General features: G+C 58.6%; 1 protein-coding gene across 1 annotated transcript in view; it reads right to left on the bottom strand.

The window, feature by feature from the left end:
- Positions 1 to 1329: 1329 nt before the first annotated feature.
- LOC140402973 (atrial natriuretic peptide receptor 1-like) overlaps positions 1330 to 19323 on the bottom strand; it is a 107014-nt gene continuing 89020 nt past the window's right edge. The window contains exons 14-17 of the mRNA XM_072490624.1: positions 18748 to 18900; positions 9442 to 9610; positions 6631 to 6777; positions 1330 to 1456 (exon numbers count right to left, since the gene is read on the bottom strand). Coding sequence (XP_072346725.1) covers positions 1378 to 1456; positions 6631 to 6777; positions 9442 to 9610; positions 18748 to 18900 — 548 coding nt within the window. The 3' untranslated portion in view covers positions 1330 to 1377. The remainder of the gene's footprint in view (positions 1457 to 6630; positions 6778 to 9441; positions 9611 to 18747; positions 18901 to 19323) is intronic.

Genomic DNA, 19323 nt, shown 5'->3' with positions numbered 1-19323 from the left:
AATGCCACGACCTGCAGCGAATCAGAGGAAAGGTTACTGGCAGGTTAACAGCTGAACCCAATATAGGACAAGTGGGGACTGCAGCTCACGTTGTCAACGGGGGCTTAGCAACCCGGGGGTGGGGGGACTGGGGGAGGAGTCTGGGGGTGGCCTAGCAACCCGGGGGGGGGTCTCGGGGGGAGATGGGGGACTGGGGGAGGTCAGGGGGGGGAGATGGGGGACTGGGGGGGTCAGGGGGGAGATGGGGAACTGGGGGTGGGTCTGGGGGGCAGATGGGGAACTGGGGGTGGGTCTGGGGGGGAGATGGGGAACGAGGGGGTCTGGGGGGGGAGATGGGGAACTGGGGGTGGGTCTGGGGGGGAGATGGGGAACTGGGGGGTCAGGGGGGGAGATGGGGGAACTGGGGGTGGGTCTGGGGGGAGATGGGGAACGGGGGGGTCTGGGGGGGAGATGGGAAAGGGGGAGATCTGGGGGGAGATGGGGAAAGGGGGGTCTGGGGGGAGATGGGGAACTGGGGTGGGTCTGGGCGGAAGATGGGGAACTGGGGTGGGTCTGGGCGGGAGATGGGGAACTGGGGGGGGAGATGGGGAACTGGGGGGTCTGGGGGGAGATGGGGAACTGGAGGTCAGGGGGAGATGGGGGACTGGGAAGGGTCGGGGGAGATGGGGAACTGGGGGGGGTCAGGGGGAGATGGGGAACTGGGGGGGGTCAGGGGAGATGGGGAACTGGGGGGGTCGGGGGGGGAGATGGGGAACTGGGGGGTCAGGGGGGAGATGGGGGACTAGGAAGGGTCGGGGGGGAGATGGGGAACTGGAAGGGTCAGGGGGGAGATGGGGAACTGGGGGGGTCGGGGGGGAGATGGGGAACTGGAGGGGGGTCTGGGGGGGAGATGGGGAACTGGGGGGAGATGGGGAACTGGGGGGGTCTGGGGGGGAGATGGGGAACTGGGGGGTCAGGGGGGTAGATGGGGGGCTGGGGGGTGTCGGGGGGGGAGATGGGGGACTGGGGGGGTGTCAGGGGGGAGATGGGGGACTGGGGGTTGTCAGGGGCGGGGGAGATGGGGGACTGGGGGGGGGAGAGTTGGGGAACTGGGGTGTGGGGGGGTGGGGGGGGGGGGTGGGGGGGGGGGGGTGGGGGGCCCCGGCAGGGAACAAGAGCTGGGGGTGGGGCTCGGGGGCCAGGACTGGGGGGGGGTCGCTAAATCCGATTGGACCTATTCCTGGAGGCTGCATCGCAAAACCTCCCAACTCCAAATACTCCGCCCCCCCCGACCCACCTACCACTGGCGCTCGACATGTCACCCCCGCCCTGTCGGGCATGTCGCTGGTTACCTGCATGGGTGTACTCTCTGCTGACATTGCTGTGAACCCCACGATGTCACTGAAGTAGATGGTGACGCTGTCGAAGGCCTCGGCCTGACACCGTCTCTCCTCTCTTCAACTGCTCTGCGACGGAGCTGAGAACGAAAGGTCACAGGCGGTAAGGCCCCAAGCCCTCAGAACCCCCCCGTCCCTCAACCTCTCCCCCGCCTCGCTCTCTCCCCCTCCTCCACGACCCTCCTCAAAGCCTGCCCCTTTGCCGTTGTCCCTCGCGCCCCGCGCCGTTCCGACATCCCGTCCCCGACCCGGTGCCAAGTCCCATTCGCTCATCGCCCAGGCTGTGCCCCTGACCTACGCCGACTCCCGTTCCGGCCTGCCGATGAATTCCCCCATTGTTTTCCAAACCCTCCACGGCCTCGCTCCTTCTTATCCCAGCGAAACCCTGCAGTTCCTCCAACCCTCCGAGATTATCATAGACTTTACAGTGCAGAAGGAGGCCATTCGGCCCATCGAGTCTGCACCGGCCCTTGGAAAGAGCACCCTACCCAAGGTCTCACCACCCACCCTATCCCCATAACCCAGTAACCCCACCCAACACTAAGGGCAATTTTGGACACTAAGGGCAATTTAGCACGGCCAATCCACCTAACCTGCACATCTTTGGACTGTGGGAGGAAACCGGGGGCACCAGGAGGAAACCCACGCACACACGGGGGAGGGACGTGCAGACTCCGCACAGACAGTGATCCAAGCCGGGAATCGAACCTGGGACCCTGGAGCTGTGATGCAATTGTGCTATCCACAAGGCTACCGTGCTGCCCCTCTCTTGACCATTGCGTCCGGGGCCGCCACAGCCGGGGGGGGGGGGCCGATCTGCGGGGGCTCTGCAGGCGGGCGGGTCCGGGGAGCGGGGGCGGCCAATGCGGGGCACTGCTTTGCCGGGTCCAGGTCCGTTGGCTGAGTCCGCCGCCCTGCACACGCGCAGCTTTTCACTCCGGCGAGGGGGACTTAGTCTCCAAAACGGAGAGCCCAGCCCCTGGAATTAAATGTCTGACGGTGACGGTGAAACCATTGTCGTTTGTCGCGCAAACCCATCTGGTTCACCAACGTGCCTTCGGGAAGGAAATCTGCCGGCCTTGCGCGGTCTGGCCTACACGTGACTCCAGACCCACAGCTCTTAAATGCACCTCAGGGATGGGCTATAAACGCCCGGCCAGCGACCCCTACATCCGATTAATGAATTGAACAAAAACATTGGCCGTCACTGTAGCCACTTAAATTGGCCAACTCCCGATTCAAAATGGCGAACGGCAAAGGCTGATGGGAAAGTCGGCCAACAAGACAAAAACCAGCAGCTGTAGGTTGGCTGTGTATTTACCTCTGGAAAGGCCAGACAACATCGATACCAGCGACCATCAGCATAACAAAGTAGCAGCCATCTGCATATTAATGAGCAATCCCGCGGGAACGATAAGCAACATTTAGACACACAAAGCCAACCCAGACTCGTCGGCGCCAGCAGGAGCCTACACAAAGGGAGGTGAACGAGCACCTCAGGACCGCCCATCGATCAGGGAACCGCTCCAGCATTGGAGAAAAATCGAACCAAGCGATTGGGACAAAGGTCCAATCACTTGGGACCAGGTACAGGGTCCGCCCGAAAGGCGGGAAGCCCCTGGGGACTATAAGAATTGAGTCCCAAGTTCAAATCGCTCTCTTCGTCTCCACCTCTTCGCTCTCTTCACGCTCTTCTTCCTGCCCGGGTCACCCAGCAACAACGAACCAACATTGACCGTGACTGGCGCAGTGACTCAGTGATCATTGAACTCGTAATTCAACGCTCGCTACGAGATAGGCGCTCCTAGCTACCAATCCGTACCATCTTCGAATCCCGCAGGCTCAGAACCCGAACGAAAGGCCATTTGTTCCCCTGACCTGGTGGGCCAGTCCAAAGTTAAGTATAGGCCTGTTAGTTGTAGAAGTAGCTTAGACGTAGAATTTGTGCATGAGTAGCGATTACTGTGTATAATAAATGTGCTTTGATTTAAAATCTTACTAAGCGGTGTGTTGGATTATTGATCATTACTTGAACTTGAACCTCGTGGTTGGTATCATAAAGATATCTGGCGACTCGAGAGCAAAGGTAATAAAACAGAGCAATTGAACTAAGGCAAAATTAGCAACACCAGGTCTTGAGCAATGTGACCTTGGATACTGGAAACGCCATCAGCCTGACACACGGTGCAATGAGGCAGGAACCAACGCCGGAGTGGGGTGGGGTGGGGGCGAGAACAATCGAAATACAACCGTCTCCCCCCGTACCCCGGACCTGACAGCCGACGCCAACATCCTGAGAATTGTTTTTTTTTAGCAAATATTTTATTGAGGCATTTATCATTTTAACCTTCGAAACAACAGAGAAATCCATCGCACGCAAAAACCCCACAATAACATACCCACCTCCCCCCAGCCTGAAACCCTACCTACCCATACATTAGATTCCCTGCCCTTACTCGTCACCTATGTGTCCCCCTCCTGCTGACGGCCAATTCTCCTGGAAGAAGTCGATGAACGGCTGTCACCTCCGAGGGAATCCCTGTAACGAACCCCTTGGGGCGAACTTCATTTTCTCCAGCCTGAGAAACTGACACTGACCCAAACCCCCGACTTCGGGGGGCTCCGAGTCCCTCCATCCCAGCAGAATCCGTCTCCGGGCCACCAGGGAGGCGAAGGCCAAAACGTCGGACTCTCTCCCCCCCCCGGAGCTCCCGGATCTTCCGACACTCCGAATATCGCCACCTCTGGACTCGGAGTCGCCGTCCCTCCCAGGATCTCTGACATGGCGTCTGAAAATCCCTGGCAAAATCCCCTCAGCCTCGGACACGCCCAAAACATACGGACACGATTGGCAGGACTCCCCCCGCACCGCCCACACCTGCCCCCCACCCCCTCATAGACCTACTCATCCGGGCCACAGCCATACGAGCCCAGTGGACCACCTTGAGCTGGATCAGGCCGAGCCTGGCACACGACGGGGATACATTGACTTTCCGCGGGGCCTTCTCCCATAATCCGACTTCCAACTCCCCTCCCAGCTCTTCCTCCCGCTTCCTCTTCACCTCCCCCATTGGGACCCCTCCCCACTCCATCAGCTCCTTATACATTTCCCAGACCCTCCCCTCCCCAACCTCTGTTTTAGACAACACCTTAGAGAATTGTTAAAAGGAATTGAAGCTGTCATGTGAGTGTACCTTTAAGAAATGGGTGTTTATAAATGGGTGTGTATATAAATATCTGTTGTGAGAGTACCTTTAAGAATGGGTGTTTACTACCGCAGTGATGTCAGAGAGTGGGTGGAGCTGGGGCTGTCTGTCAGCTTTCTACTTTCGTTTTTCAGCAGGCTGCAGGGTGTGTTTTAGTTTCGTTCGTTTTCCGTGTTGGAGCTGAAGCCAGACAGAGCAGGTGTACTGCTGTTCTCTCTGCCGTCAAAAGACTATCTCTTGATCATTTGGTGAATTCAGAATTATAAATGTTCTCAGTCGTGACTTTAACTGATGTGCTTCTGAGAAAGGTTTTGTTTTTTAAGTCGTAATGGACGTTAAAAGGAAAGCTTAAAGGATTACTTAGTGTTGTATTCTTTGGGGGTTGTATTTGAATTGATGGTCGCTAAGATGTTCACCGTCTGTTTTAAAAAGGTTAACTTGAGTTGATAGAATAAACATTGTTTTGCTTTTAAAAAAATACTTTTCCATTTCTGCTGTCCCACTCCTGTAGAATGAGCTGTGTGCTCCCCATACCACAATCTATTAAATTGTGGGTCAGGCGAACTCCATGATACACTTAACGGACAATTTAGCATGGCCAATCCACCTAACCAGCACATCACCAATTTATATTCATTGAATATTTGAACAATCGCCTGGGTCTATAGATTACCCAATCCTGTGACATTACTACCCCACCACCGTATTCTGCCCAACTTATACCCTTGATAGTTAATAAATTAACCAGGTAACCTATTTTACGAGAGCCAATGAACCCAGTTAACGGAATTACGGGTCTACGGGACAAAAAGGACAAGAATTAAACGAGAACCATATTGCGTCAGTGTCATGAGAATGTCCCTTTAAGAAATGTTTGTCTGCTCATGTCGCTGCAGTGATGTCAGAGAGTGGGTGGAGCTGAGCTCTGGCTCTGCTTTTTAGTTTCGCTTTGAGGAAAAGCTTGGGTGTGCCTGTGTTTATTTTGGTTTCGTTTCAGTGTTGGAGCTGCAGCCAGCCAAAGAAGGTGTAATGTTGATCTCTCTGCCATGTAAAGACTATCTCTTGGTCATTTGGTGAAGTCAGAGGGATAACCGTTCTCAGTAGTGAATTTAGACCTGATGTGCTTCTTGTTTTTGTTTTACAAATTTAGAGTACCCAATTCTTTTTTTTCCAATTGAGGGGCAATTTAGCGCGGCCAATCCCCCTAACCCTGCACATCTTTGGGTTGTGGGGGTGAAGCCCACGCAGACACGGGGAGAATGTCCAAACTCCACACGGACAGTGATCCAGGGCCGGGATTCGAACCCAGGTCCTCGGTGCCGTAGTCCCAGTGCTAACCACTGCGCCACCGTGCTGCCCAAAAGTTTTTTTTTAAGTCTTATGGATGTTAAAAGGGAAGCTTAAGGATTATTTAGTGTTGTAGTCTTTGGGGGTTGTATTTGAATTGATGGTTGCTAAGATGTTCACTGTATGTTTTAAAAAGGTTAACTTGAGTTCATAGAATAAACATTGTTTTGCTTTAAAAATACCTTTCCATTTCTGCTGTCCCACACCTGTAGAGTGGGCCGTGTGCTCCCCATACCACAATCTAGTAAAAGTTGTGGGTCAGCTGAACTCCATGATACACTTTGGGGTTTATCTCCACCCTCCCTGGCTGCGGCAGAGGAGGGGGCAGAGAGTTGGGTCAGACCGCCCACGGCCCGGGCCTGTTCGTGGTCAACCGGGCTAGGCCCAGGAGCGGCCTCATGAGGAGGTCCCCCCACCCGCACGGCACTGGTGTGTGCGACGCCCTCATCACCAGGCCCCACTGTGGACAAAGGGAGGACTCCCATGTAGGGCGCCCTCCACTGGGGAGCTCCCCCACCGCCAGGCAGTGGGGCAGGACGCCCAGGCCTGTCCTAACGGTGGAGGAAATGCCCTCTTTATATGTGCTCAATGTACTTTACGATGCAGTCTATTCGAAAAACGTAATCAACATGCCGTGGACAGGACAGAATGACTTCATCACCGGGGGAGTAGGGGGGAGGGGGGGTAGACAGGGTACTTACTGCGGCAGGATCTGGTAGAGCAATGCCTCAGCTTTGCGTTTCTCCTCCAGGTAGGCCTGCGTCCGGTCCTCCACCAGCTCCTCCAGGTTGTTGGCGTACTGTTCCATCCTCGACAGCAGGTTGTCCAGGATGTTAGAGCTCTTCTCCCTGAGGTACGGGCCGAGGCGGGGGTGGGCGAGGAGAGGGTGGGAGGGGGAGAGAGGAGAGGGGGGGGAGAGGGCGGTCAGAGACAAATACAGGCGGAGTCAGTCCGACTTGGGGAGGCGGCCGGCGTCAGTCCGCTCCGACCCTGACCCCCGATCCCCCCCCCCCCCCCCCGATAGTCCTGGGCTGGCGCGTCTGTTTGGTGGGTGCCGGGGTCACGGCGTGACTGTGTAACAGAAACCCGTTAGGCCCTGTCGCCCCGCGTGGCCAGCTGGAATTCTGACAGAGACAATGAGATGGGGGCGGGATGTCGGGGGGTTGGGGGGGGGGGGGTAGGGGGAGTGACGGGAGTGGATAGGATGGAGGCAGAATGAGGGCAGTGTGGAGAGAGCGAGGTGACCTGTTCAGGGGCCCAGGATGGGAAGAGGGTTGCGGATAATGAGGGGACTGAGAGGCTGGAAGATCCAGCGGCTGGGTTCCAACACCAACAGTGACAAGGGACCCACCGTGCCCACTACCCACCGTGCCCACTACCCACGTGCCCACTACCCACCTCGCCCACTACCCACGTGCCCACTACCCACCGTGCCCACTACCCACCGTGCCCACTACCCACCTCGCCCACTACCCACCGTGCCCACTACCCACCGTGCCCACTACCCACCGTGCCCACTATCCAGCGTGCCCACTACCCACCGTTCCCACTACCCACCTCGCCCACTACCCACCGTGCCCACTACCCACCGTGCCCACTACCCACCGTGCCCACTACCCACCGTGCCCACTACCCACCATGCCCACTACCCACCGTGCCCACTACCCACCTCGCCCACTACCCACCATGCCCACTACCCACCGTGCCCACTACCCACCGTGCCCACTACCCACTGTGCCCACTACCCACTGTGCCCACTACCCACCATGCCCACTACCAACCTCGCCCACTACCCACCTCGGCCATTACCCACCTCGCCCACTACCCACCTCACCCAGTACCCACCTCGGCCATTACCCACCTCGCCCACTACCCACCTCGCCCACTACCCACCTCGCCCACTACCCACCGTGCCCACCACCCACCTCGCCCACTACCCACCGTGCCCACTACCCACCTCGGCCATTACCCACCTCGCCCACTACCCACCTCGCCCATTACCCACCTCGCCCACTACCCACCTCGCCCACTACCCACCTCGGCCACTACCCACCTCGCCCACTACCCACCTCGCCCACTACCCACCTCGGCCATTACCCACCTCGGCCATTACCCACCTCGCCCACTACCCACCGTGCCCACTACCCACCTCGGACATTACCCACCTCGCCCACTACCCACCTCGCCCATTACCCACCTCGCCCACTACCCACCTCGCCCACTACCCACCTCGCCCACTACCCACCTCGCCCACTACCCACCTCGCCCACTACCCACCTCGCCCACTACCCACCTCGCCCACTACCCACCTCGGCCACTACCCACCTCGGCCACTACCCACCTCGCCCACTACCCACCTCGCCCACTACCCACCTCGCCCACTACCCACCTCGGCCACTACCCACCTCGCCCACTACCCACCTCACCCACTACCCACCTCGCCCACTACCCACCTCGCCCATTACCCACCTTGGTCACTACCCACCGTGCCCACTACCCACCTTGCCCACTACCCACCTTGCCCACTACCCACCTCGCCCATTACCCACCTCGCCCATTACCCACCTCGCCCACTACCCACCTCGCCCACTACCCACCTCGGTCACTACCCACCGTGCCCACTACCCACCTTGCCCACTACCCACCTTGCCCACTACCCACCTTGCCCACTACCCACCTTGCCCACTACCCACCTCGCCCATTACCCACCTTGGTCACTACCCACCGTGCCCACTACCCACCTTGCCCACTACCCACCTTGCCCACTACCCACTGTGCCCACTACCCACCGAGCCCACTACCCACCTCGCCCATTACACACCTTGCCCACTACCCACCGTGCCCACTACCCACCTCGCCCACTACCCACCTCGGCCATTACCCACCTCGCCCATTACCCACCTTGGTCACTACCCACCGTGCCCATTACCCACCTCGCCCACTACCCACCGTGCCCACTACCCACTGTGCCCACTACCCACCTCGGCCATTACCCACCTCGGCCACTACCCACCTCGGTCACTACCCACCTTACCCACTACCCACCTCGCCCATTACCCACCTCGGCCACTACCCACCTCGGCCATTACCCACCTCGGTCATTACCCACCGTGCCCACTACCCACCTCGGCGTGCCCACTACTGAGTGCTCCCTCAGTACTGACTGTCCCGCAGTGCGGTGCTCCCTCAGTACTGACCCTCTGACAGAAGGCGCTCCCTCAGTACTGACCCTCTGACAGTGCTGTGCTCCCTCAGTACTGACTGTTCCGCAGTGCGGCGCTCCCTCAGTACTGACCCTCCGACAGTGCGGCCCTCCCTCAGTACTGACCCTCTGACAGTGCGGCACTCCCTCAGTACTGACCCTCTGACAGTGCGGCACTCCCTCAGTACTGACCCTCTGACAGTGCGGCGCTCCCTCAGTACGGACCCTCCCACAGTGCAGCCCTCCCTCAGTACTGACCCTCTGACAGTGCGGCGCTCCCTCAGTACTAACCCTTGCTGCCGGCACCCACCTGTTGACCCTGCGAAGGAGAATCTTGACCTGGTTGAAGTCCGGCCTCTCCAGAGTGTCCTCCGCCCAGCAGCGCTGCATGAGCAAGCTGACCTCCTCCACCTGGCAGCTCAGCCCTGGGCTAGGCCGGAAGTGCGGCCACTGCTCGCTCTTCACCTTCTCGATGACTTCTGACGGAGGAGGCAACAGATCACACTGGGTCACCCCAACGAAGGCACACTGGTCATCATACAGTGAATGAACCGCGCACCATCTTCCCTCAACAGCACATTCGAGGAGCCTCCGTCAACCATGTCCGAGGTCACGCTCTCTCTCAGCTCTCACACACGAGGTCATAGGTTGAAGTCTCATTCCAAACTCTTCACCTGATCCAGCCCCGTACCCCAGTGAGAGTCAGTGTGTGTGGGACCCGTACCCCAGTGAGAGTCAGTGTGTGTGGGACCCGTACCCCAGTGAGAGTCAGTGTGTGTGGGATCCGTACCCCAGTGAGAGTCAGTGTGTGTGGGACCCGTACCCCAATGAGTGTCAGTGTGTGTGGGATCCGTACCCCAGTGAGAGTCAGTGTGTGTGGGACCCGTACCCCAGTGAGAGTCAGTGTGTGTGGGATCCGTACCCCAGTGAGAGTCAGTGTGTGTGGAACCCGTACCCCAATGAGTGTCAGTGTGTGTGGGATCCGTACCCCAGTGAGAGTCAGTGTGTGTGGGACCCGTACCCCAGTGAGAGTCAGTGTGTGTGGGACCCGTACCCCAGTGAGAGTCAGTGTGTGTGGAACCCGTACCCCAGTGAGAGTCAGTGTGTGTGGGACCCGTACCCCAGTGAGAGTCAGTGTGTGTGGGACCCGTACCCCAGTAAGAGTCAGTGTGTGTGGGACCCGTACCCCAGTGAGAGTCAATGTGTGTGGGACCCGTACCCCAGTGAGAGTCCGTGTGTGTGGGACCCGTACCCCAGTGAGAGTCAGTGTGTGTGGGACCCGTACCCCAGTGAGAGTCAGTGTGTGTGGGACCCGTACCCCAGTGAGAGTCAGTGTGTGTGGGACCCGTACCCCAGTGAGAGTCAGTGTGTGTGGGACCCGTACCCCAGTGAGAGTCAGTGTGTGTGGGACCCGTACCCCAATGAGTGTCAGTGTGTGTGGGACCCGTACCCCAGTGAGAGTCAGTGTGTGTGGGACCCGTACCCCAGTGAGAGTCAGTGTGTGTGGGACCCGTACCCCAGTGAGAGTCAGTGTGTGTGGGATCCGTACCCCAGTGAGAGTCAGTGTGTGTGGGACCCGTACCCCAATGAGTGTCAGTGTGTGTGGGATCCGTACCCCAGTGAGAGTCAGTGTGTGTGGGATCCGTACCCCAGTGAGAGTCAGTGTGTGTGGGATCCGTACCCCAGTGAGAGTCAGTGTGTGTGGAACCCGTACCCCAATGAGTGTCAGTGTGTATGGGATCCGTACCCCAGTGAGAGTCAGTGTGTGTGGGACCCGTACCCCAGTGAGAGTCAGTGTGTGTGGGACCCGTACCCCAGTGAGAGTCAGTGTGTGTGGAACCAGTACCCCAGTGAGAGTCAGTGTGTGTGGGACCCGTACCCCAGTGAGAGTCAGTGTGTGTGGGACCCGTACCCCAGTAAGAGTCAGTGTGTGTGGGACCCGTACCCCAGTGAGAGTCAGTGTGTGTGGGACCCGTACCCCAGTGAGAGTCCGTGTGTGTGGGACCCGTACCCCAGTGAGAGTCAGTGTGTGTGGGACCCGTACCCCAGTGAGAGTCAGTGTGTGTGGGACCCGTACCCCAGTGAGAGTCAGTGTGTGTGGGACCCGTACCCCAGTGAGAGTCAGTGTGTGTGGGACCCGTACCCCAGTGAGAGTCAGTGTGTCTGGGACCCGTACCCCAGTGAGAGTCAGTGTGTGTGGGACCCCGTACCACAGTGAGAGTCAGTGTGTGTGGGACCCGTACCCCAGTGAGAGTCAGTGTGTGTGGGACCCGTACCCCAGTGAGAGTCAGTGACTGTGGGACCCGTATCCCAGTGAGAGTCAGTGTGTGTGGGACCCGTACCCCAGTGAGAGTCAGTGTGTGTGGGACCCGTACCCCAGTGAGAGTCAGTGTCTCTGGGACCCGTACCCCAGTGAGAGTCAGTGTGTGTGGGACTGTACCCCAGTGAGAGTCAGTGTGTGTGGGATCCGTACCCCAGTGAGAGTCAGTGTGTGTGTGACCCGTACCCCAGTGAGAGTCAGTGTGTGTGGGACCCGTACCCCAGTGAGAGTCAGTGTGTGTGGGACCCGTACCACACTGAGAGTCAGTGTGTGTGGGACCCGTACCCCAGTGAGAGTCAGTGTGTGTGGGACCCCTACCCCAGTGAGAGTCAGTGTGTGTGGGACCCATACCCCAGTGAGAGTCAGTGTGTGTGGGACCCGTACCCCAGTGAGAGTCAGTGTGTGTGGGACACGTACCCCAGTGAGAGTCAGTGTGTGTGGGACCTGTACCCCAGTGAGAGTCAGTGTGTGTGTGACCCGTACCCCAGTGAGAGTCAGTGTGTGTGGGACCCGTACCCCAGTGAGAGTCAGTGTGTGTGGGACCCGTACCCCAGTGAGAGTCAGTGTGTGTGGGACCCGTACCCCAGTGAGGGTCAATGTGTGTGGGACCCATACCCCAGTGAGAGTCAGTGTGTGTGGGACTTTACCCCAGTGAGAGTCGGTGTGTGTGGGACCGTACCCCAGTGAGAGTCAGTGTGTGTGGGACCCGTACCCCAGTGAGAGTCAGTGTGTGTGGGACCCGTACCCCAGTGAGAGTCAGTGTGTGTGGGATCCGTACCCCAGTGAGAGTCAGTGTGTGTGGGACCCGTACCCCAATGAGTGTCAGTGTGTGTGGGATCCGTACCCCAGTGAGAGTCAGTGTGTGTGGGACCCGTACCCCAGTGAGAGTCAGTGTGTGTGGTATCCGTACCCCAGTGAGAGTCAGTGTGTGTGGAACCCGTACCCCAATGAGTGTCAGTGTGTATGGGATTCGTACCCCAGTGAGAGTCAGTGTGTGTGGGACCCGTACCCCAGTGAGAGTCAGTGTGTGTGGGACCCGTACCCCAGTGAGAGTCAGTGTGTTTTTGGACCCGTACCCCAGTGAGAGTCAGTGTGTGTGGGACCCGTACCCCAGTGAGAGTCAGTGTGTGTGGGACCCGTACCCCAGTAAGAGTCAGTGTGTGTGGGACCCGTACCCCAGTGAGAGTCAGTGTGTGTGGGACCCGTACCCCAGTAAGAGTCCGTGTGTGTGGGACCCGTACCCCAGTGAGAGTCAGTGTGTGTGGGACCCGTACCCCAGTGAGAGTCAGTGTGTGTGGGACCCGTACCCCAATGAGTGTCAGTGTGTGTGGGATCCGTACCCCAGTGAGAGTCAGTGTGTGTGGGACCCGTACCCCAGTGAGAGTCAGTGTGTGTGGGATCCGTACCCCAGTGAGAGTCAGTGTGTGTGGAACCCGTACCCCAATGAGTGTCAGTGTGTATGGGATCCGTACCCCAGTGAGAGTCAGTGTGTGTGGGACCCGTACCCCAGTGAGAGTCAGTGTGTGTGGGACCCGTACCCCAGTGAGAGTCAGTGTGTGTGGAACCCGTACCCCAGTGAGAGTCAGTGTGTGTGGGACCCGTACCCCAGTGAGAGTCAGTGTGTGTGGGACCCGTACCCCAGTAAGAGTCAGTGTGTGTGGGACCCGTACCCCAGTGAGAGTCAGTGTGTGTGGGACCCGTACCCCAGTGAGAGTCCGTGTGTGTGGGACCCGTACCCCAGTGAGAGTCAGTGTGTGTGGGACCCGTACCCCAGTGAGAGTCAGTGTGTGTGGGACCCGTACCCCAGTGAGAGTCAGTGTGTGTGGGACCCGTACCCCAGTGAGAGTCAGTGTGTGTGGGACCCGTACCCCAGTGAGAGTCAGTGTGTCTGGGACCCGTACCCCAGTGAGAGTCAGTGTGTGTGGGACCCCGTACCACAGTGAGAGTCAGTGTGTGTGGGACCCGTACCCCAGTGAGAGTCAGTGTGTGTGGGACCCGTACCCCAGTGAGAGTCAGTGAGTGTGGGACCCGTATCCCAGTGAGAGTCAGTGTGTGTGGGACCCGTACCCCAGTGAGAGTCAGTGTGTGTGGGACCCGTACCCCAGTGAGAGTCAGTGTGTCTGGGACCCGTACCCCAGTGAGAGTCAGTGTCTGTGGGACTGTACCCCAGTGAGAGTCAGTGTGTGTGGGATCCGTACCCCAGTGAGAGTCAGTGTGTGTGGGACCCCGTACCACACTGAGAGTCAGTGTGTGTGGGACCCGTACCCCAGTGAGAGTCAGTGTGTGTGGGACCCGTACCCCAGTGAGAGTCAGTGTGTGTGGGACCCGTACCCCAGTGAGAGTCAGTGTGTGTGGGACCCGTACCCCAGTGAGAGTCAGTGTGTGTGGGACCCGTACCCCAGTGAGAGTCAGTGTGTGTGGGACCCGTACCCCAGTGAGAGTCAGTGTGTGTGGAACCCGTACCCCAGTGAGAGTCAGTGTGTGTGTGGGACCCGTACCCCAGTGAGAGTCAGTGTGTCTGGGACCCGTATCCCAGTGAGAGTCAGTGTGTGTGGGACCCGTACACCAGTGAGAGTCAGTGTGTGTGGGACCCGTACCCCAGTGAGAGTCAGTGTGTGTGGGACCCGTACCCCAGTGAGAGTCAGTGTGTGTGGGACCCGTACCCCAGTGAGAGTCAGTGTGTGTGGGACCCGTACCCCAGTGAGAGTCAGTGTGTCTGGGACCCGTACCCCAGTGAGAGTCAGTGTGTGTGGGACCCCGTACCCCAGTGAACGTCAGTGTGTGTGGGACCCGTACCCCAGTGAGAGTCAGTGTGTGTGTGGGACCCGTACCCCAGTGAGAGTCAGTGTGTCTGGGACCCGTATCCCAGTGAGAGTCAGTGTGTGTGGGACCCGTATCCCAGTGAGAGTCAGTGTGTGTGGGACCCGTACCCCAGTGAGAGTCAGTGTGTGTGGGACCCGTACCCCAGTGAGAGTCAGTGAGTGTGGGACCCGTACCCCAGTGAGGGTCAGTGTGTGTGGGACCCGTACCCCAGTGAGAGTCAGTGTGTGTGGGACCCGTACCCCAGTGAGAGTCAGTGTGTCTGGGACCCGTACCCCAGTGAGAGTCAGTGTGTGTGGGACCCGTACCCCAGTGAGAGTCAGTGAGTGTGGGACCCGTACCCCAGTGAGAGTCAGTGTGTGTGGGACCCGTACCCCAGTGAGAGTCAGTGTGTGTGGGACTCGTACCCCAGTGAGAGTCAGTGTGTGTGGGACCCGTACCCCAGTGAGAGTCAGTGTGTGTGGAACCCGTACCCCGGTGAGAGCCAGTGAGTGTGGGACCCGTACCCCAGTGAGGGTCAGTGTGTGTGGGACCCGTACCCCAGTGAGAGTCAGTGTGTGTGGGACCCGTACCCCAGTGAGAGTCAGTGTGTGTGGAACCCGTACCCCAGTGAGAGTCAGTGAGTGTGGGACCCGTACCCCAGTGAGAGTCAGTGTGTGTGGGACCCGTACCCCAGTGAGAGTCAGTGTGTCTGGGACCCGTACCCCAGTGAGAGTCAGTGTGTGTGGGACCCGTACCCCAGTGAGAGTCAGTGAGTGTGGGACCCGTACCCCAGTGAGAGTCAGTGTGTGTGGGACCCGTACCCCAGTGAGAGTCAGTGAGTGTGGGACCCGTACCCCAGTGAGAGTCAGTGTGTGTGGAACCCGTACCCCAGTGAGAGTCAGTGAGTGTGGGACCCGTACCCCAGTGAGAGTCAGTGTGTGTGGGTCCCGTACCCCAGTGAGAGTCAGTGTGTGTGGGACCCATACCCCAGTGAGAGTCAGTGTGTGTGGGACCCATACCCCAGTGAGAGTCAGTGTGTGTGGGACCCATACCCCAGTGAGAGTCAGTGTGTGTGGGACCCCTACCCCAGCGAGAGTCTGTGTGTGGGGCCCATACCCCAGTGAGAGTCAGTGTGTGTCGGACCCGTACCCCAGTGAGAGTCAGTGTGTGTGGGACCCGTACCCCAGTGAGAGTCAGTGTGTGTGGGACCCGTACCCCAGTGAGAGTTAGTGTGTGTGGGACCCGTACCCCAGTGAGAGTCAGTGTGTGTGGAACCCGTACCCAGGTGAGAGTCAGTGTGTGTGGGACCCGTACCCCAGTGAGAGTCAGTGTGTGTGGGACCCGTACCCCAGTGAGAGTCAGTGTGTGGGACCCGTACCCCAGTGAGAGTCAGTGTGTGTGGGACCCGTACCCCAGTGAGAGTCAGTGTGTGTGGGACCCCTACCCCAGTGAGAGTCAGTGTGTGTGGGACCCGTACCCCAGTGAGAGTCAGTGTGTGTGGGACCCGTACCCCAGTGAGAGTCAGTGTGTGTGGGACCCGTACCCCAGTGAGAGTCAGTGTGTGTGGGACCTGTACCCCAGTGAGAGTCAGTGTGTGTGTGACCCGTACCCCAGTGAGAGTCAGTGTGTGTGGGACCCGTACCCCAGTGAGAGTCAGTGTGTGTGGGACCCGTACCCCAGTGAGAGTCAGTGTGTGTGGGACCCGTACCCCAGTGAGAGTCAGTGTGTGTGGGACCCGTACCCCAGTGAGGGTCAGTGTGTGTGGGACCCGTACCCCAGTGAGAGTCAGTGTGTGTGGAACCCATACCCCAGTGAGAGTCAGTGTGTGTGGGACCCGTACCCCAGTGAGAGTCAGTGTGTGTGGGACCCGTACCCCAGTGAGAGTCAGTGTGTGGGACCCGTACCCCAGTGAGAGTCAGTGTGTGTGGAACCCGTACCCCAGTGAGAGTCAGTGTGTCTGGGACCCGTACCCCAGTGAGAGTCGGTGTGTGTGGGACCCGTACCCCAGTGAGAGTCAGTGTGTGTGTGGCCCGTACCCCAGTGAGAGTCAGTGTGTGTGGGACCCGTACCCCAGTGAGAGTCAGTGTGTGTGGGACCCGTACCCCAGTGAGAGTCAGTGTGTGTGGGACCCGTACCCCAGTGAGAGTCATTGTGTGTGGGACCCGTACCCCAGTGAGAGTCAGTGTGTGTGTGACCCATACCCCAGTGAGAGTCAGTGTGTGTGGGACCCGTACCCCAGTGAGAGTCAGTGTGTGTGGGACCCGTACCCCAGTGAGAGTCAGTGTGTGTGGAACCCGTACCCCAGTGAGAGTCAGTGTGTGTGTGACCCGTACCCCAGTGAGAGTCAGTGTGTGTGGAACCCGTACCCCAGTGAGAGTCAGTGTGTGTGGGACCCGTACCCCAGTGAGAGTCAGTGTGTGTGGGACCCGTACCCCAGTGAGAGTCAGTGTGTGTGGGACCCGTACCCCAGTGAGAGTCAGTGTGTGTGGGACCCGTACCCCAGTGAGAGTCAGTGTGTGTGGGACCCGTACCCCAGTGAGAGTCAGTGTGTGTGGGACCCGTACCCCAGTGAGAGTCATTGTGTGTGGGACCCGTACCCCAGTGAGAGTCAGTGTGTGTGTGACCCGTACCCCAGTGAGAGTCAGTGTGTGTGGGACCCGTACCCCAGTGAGAGTCAGTGTGTGTGGGACCCGTACCCCAGTGAGAGTCAGTGTGTGTGGGACCCCGTACCCCAGTGAGAGTCAGTGTGTGTGGGACTCGTACCCCAGTGAGAGTCAGTGTGTGTGGGACCCGTACCCCAGTGAGAGTCAGTGTGTGTGGGACCCGTACCCCAGTGAGAGTCAGTGTTTGTGGGACTGTACCCCAGTGAGAGTCAGTGTGTGTGGGACTGTACCCCAGTGAGAGTCAGTGTGTGTGGGACTGTACCCCAGTTAGAGTCAGTGTATGTGGGACTGTACCCCAGTGAGAGTCAGTGTGTGTGGGACCCGTACCCCAGTGAGAGTCAGTGTGTGTGGGACCCGTACCCCAGTGAGAGTCAGTGTGTGTGGGACCCGTACCCCAGTGAAAGTCACTGTGTGTGGGACCCGTACCCCAGTGAGAGTCAGTGTGTGTGGGACTGCACCCCAGTGAGAGTCAGTGTGTGTGGGACCCGTACCCCAGTGAGAGTCAGTGTGTGTGGGACCCGTACCCCAGTGAGAGTCAGTGTGTGTGGGACCCGTACCCCAGTGAGAGTCAGTGTGTGTGGGACCCGTACCCCAGTGAGAGTCAGTGTGTGTGGGACCCGTACCCCAGTGAGAGTCAGTGTGTGTGGGACCCGTACCCCAGTGAGAGTCAGTGTGTGTGGGACCCGTACCCCAGTGAGAGTCAGTGTGTGTGGGACCCGTACCCCAGTGAGAGTCAGTGTGTGTGGGACCCGTACCCCAGTGAGGGTCAGTGTGTGTGGGACCCGTACCCCAGTGAGAGTCAGTGTGTGTGGGACCCGTACCCCAGTGAGAATCAGTATGTGTGGGACCCGTACCCCAGTGAGAGTCAGTGTGTGTGGGACCCGTACCCCAGTGAGAGTCAGTGTGTGTGGAACCCGTACCCCAGTGAGAGTCATTGTGTGTGGAACCCGTACCCCAGTGAGAGTCAGTGTGTGTGGGACCCGTACCCCAGTGAGAGTCAGTGTGTGTGGGACCCCTACCCCAGTGAGAGTCAAAGTGTGTGTGGGACCCGTACCATCTCTAGAATGTTCCTCCTGAAGGGGAGGGAATGGCCTGGAAGCCGAGGACAAAACACTCAACCATAAAACAGGAAAGGAAATAATTTCAGGGCCCTCTCATTTCCAAACCCTTCATCCACAATAATGTGCAACTCATTTCAATTCCTGTGATGTCTTCTGATGAAACTCTATTTTCTTCTTAATGACTGGTGCTGCCGTTTCTCATTTAGCCGCGAAATGTGTTCTTGCATCTTAAATTGCTGCTTTAGTTTTGGTCCTAAAGGGGGCCACGTCAGTCAAAGTGAGGCGGCTGCCGTTCAGAGCAGCACCCAGCCAGGCCTCAAGCACGGGAGGCATTCAGGGCGGCACCCAGCCTGACTTCAAGCACGGGAGGTTTGAGGGCATGCGTCGAGAGAAAACAGCAAAATATTTTCTAAAACACACCCCGCATGCTCTCAGTCCACTGTTTGAATAACATTTTCCCTTTTGCCCTCTCTCCTCCCTCCTGCCCTCCCCCCTGCCGCCAACGACAAGCAATTCCTCAAATATGGTCACGGACAGTCCCCACTGTGTCTCCAAGCCGTCTGCTGGTTCCCTCAACACAAATATCATCATTTAACGACCGGAGGAAATCATACAAGTCTCTCAGCCCCACTCCCCCCCCCCCACCCCCACCTCCACTCCCCCCGCCCCGTCTGACAGGTACCCCCCCCCCCCCCCCCCCCCACACACACATCCCATTCCAAACCTCTGTTTCTACGCTCGCGGTTGAGGCACCGTTAACACCGCCTCACCTTTGGGGCTGTGCTCCTGACCCTCGATGTAGAAGGGCCCACTCCGCAGTCCTATCTCCTGGAGGATGATACCGAAGCTGTACACATCCCCTTTCTGAGTCCCCGTCGAGGGACCGTCCATCCTCAGGATCTCAGGCGCAGTCCACAGTTTCTCTGTCACAGCAAATGGTCAGTCAATATAGCTCAGGGACGAAATCCCGTGGGGGTGGGGGGGGGGCTGGTGGCGTCTGCGCACTCCGAGAGGGTACGGCGACAGGAGCTGAGGGCAATTTGATGAGGACGGAGAGTTAACAATGCACCTCCGTCAGTGGGAATTGTATTCAGCTCGTGGCTGGGACTGTGGTCGACCGATCAATACAGATCGACAGTTCTGATTAATCAGCACATTTGCATCAATGCCACACACTGACTCTCACTGGGGTACGGGTTCCACACACACTGACTGTCACTGGGGTACGGGTTCCACACACACTGACTCTCACTGGGGTAGGGGGTCCCACACACACACTGACTCTCACTGGGGTACGGGTTCCACACACATTGACTCTCACTGGGGTAGGGGTCCCACACACACTG

The sequence above is a fragment of the Scyliorhinus torazame genome, chromosome 26, assembly GCF_047496885.1.
Source record: "Scyliorhinus torazame isolate Kashiwa2021f chromosome 26, sScyTor2.1, whole genome shotgun sequence".
Lineage (NCBI taxonomy): Eukaryota > Metazoa > Chordata > Chondrichthyes > Carcharhiniformes > Scyliorhinidae > Scyliorhinus > Scyliorhinus torazame.
The sequence above is the reverse complement of the archived record's forward strand: the minus strand, read 5'-3'. Positions and strand labels throughout refer to the sequence as shown.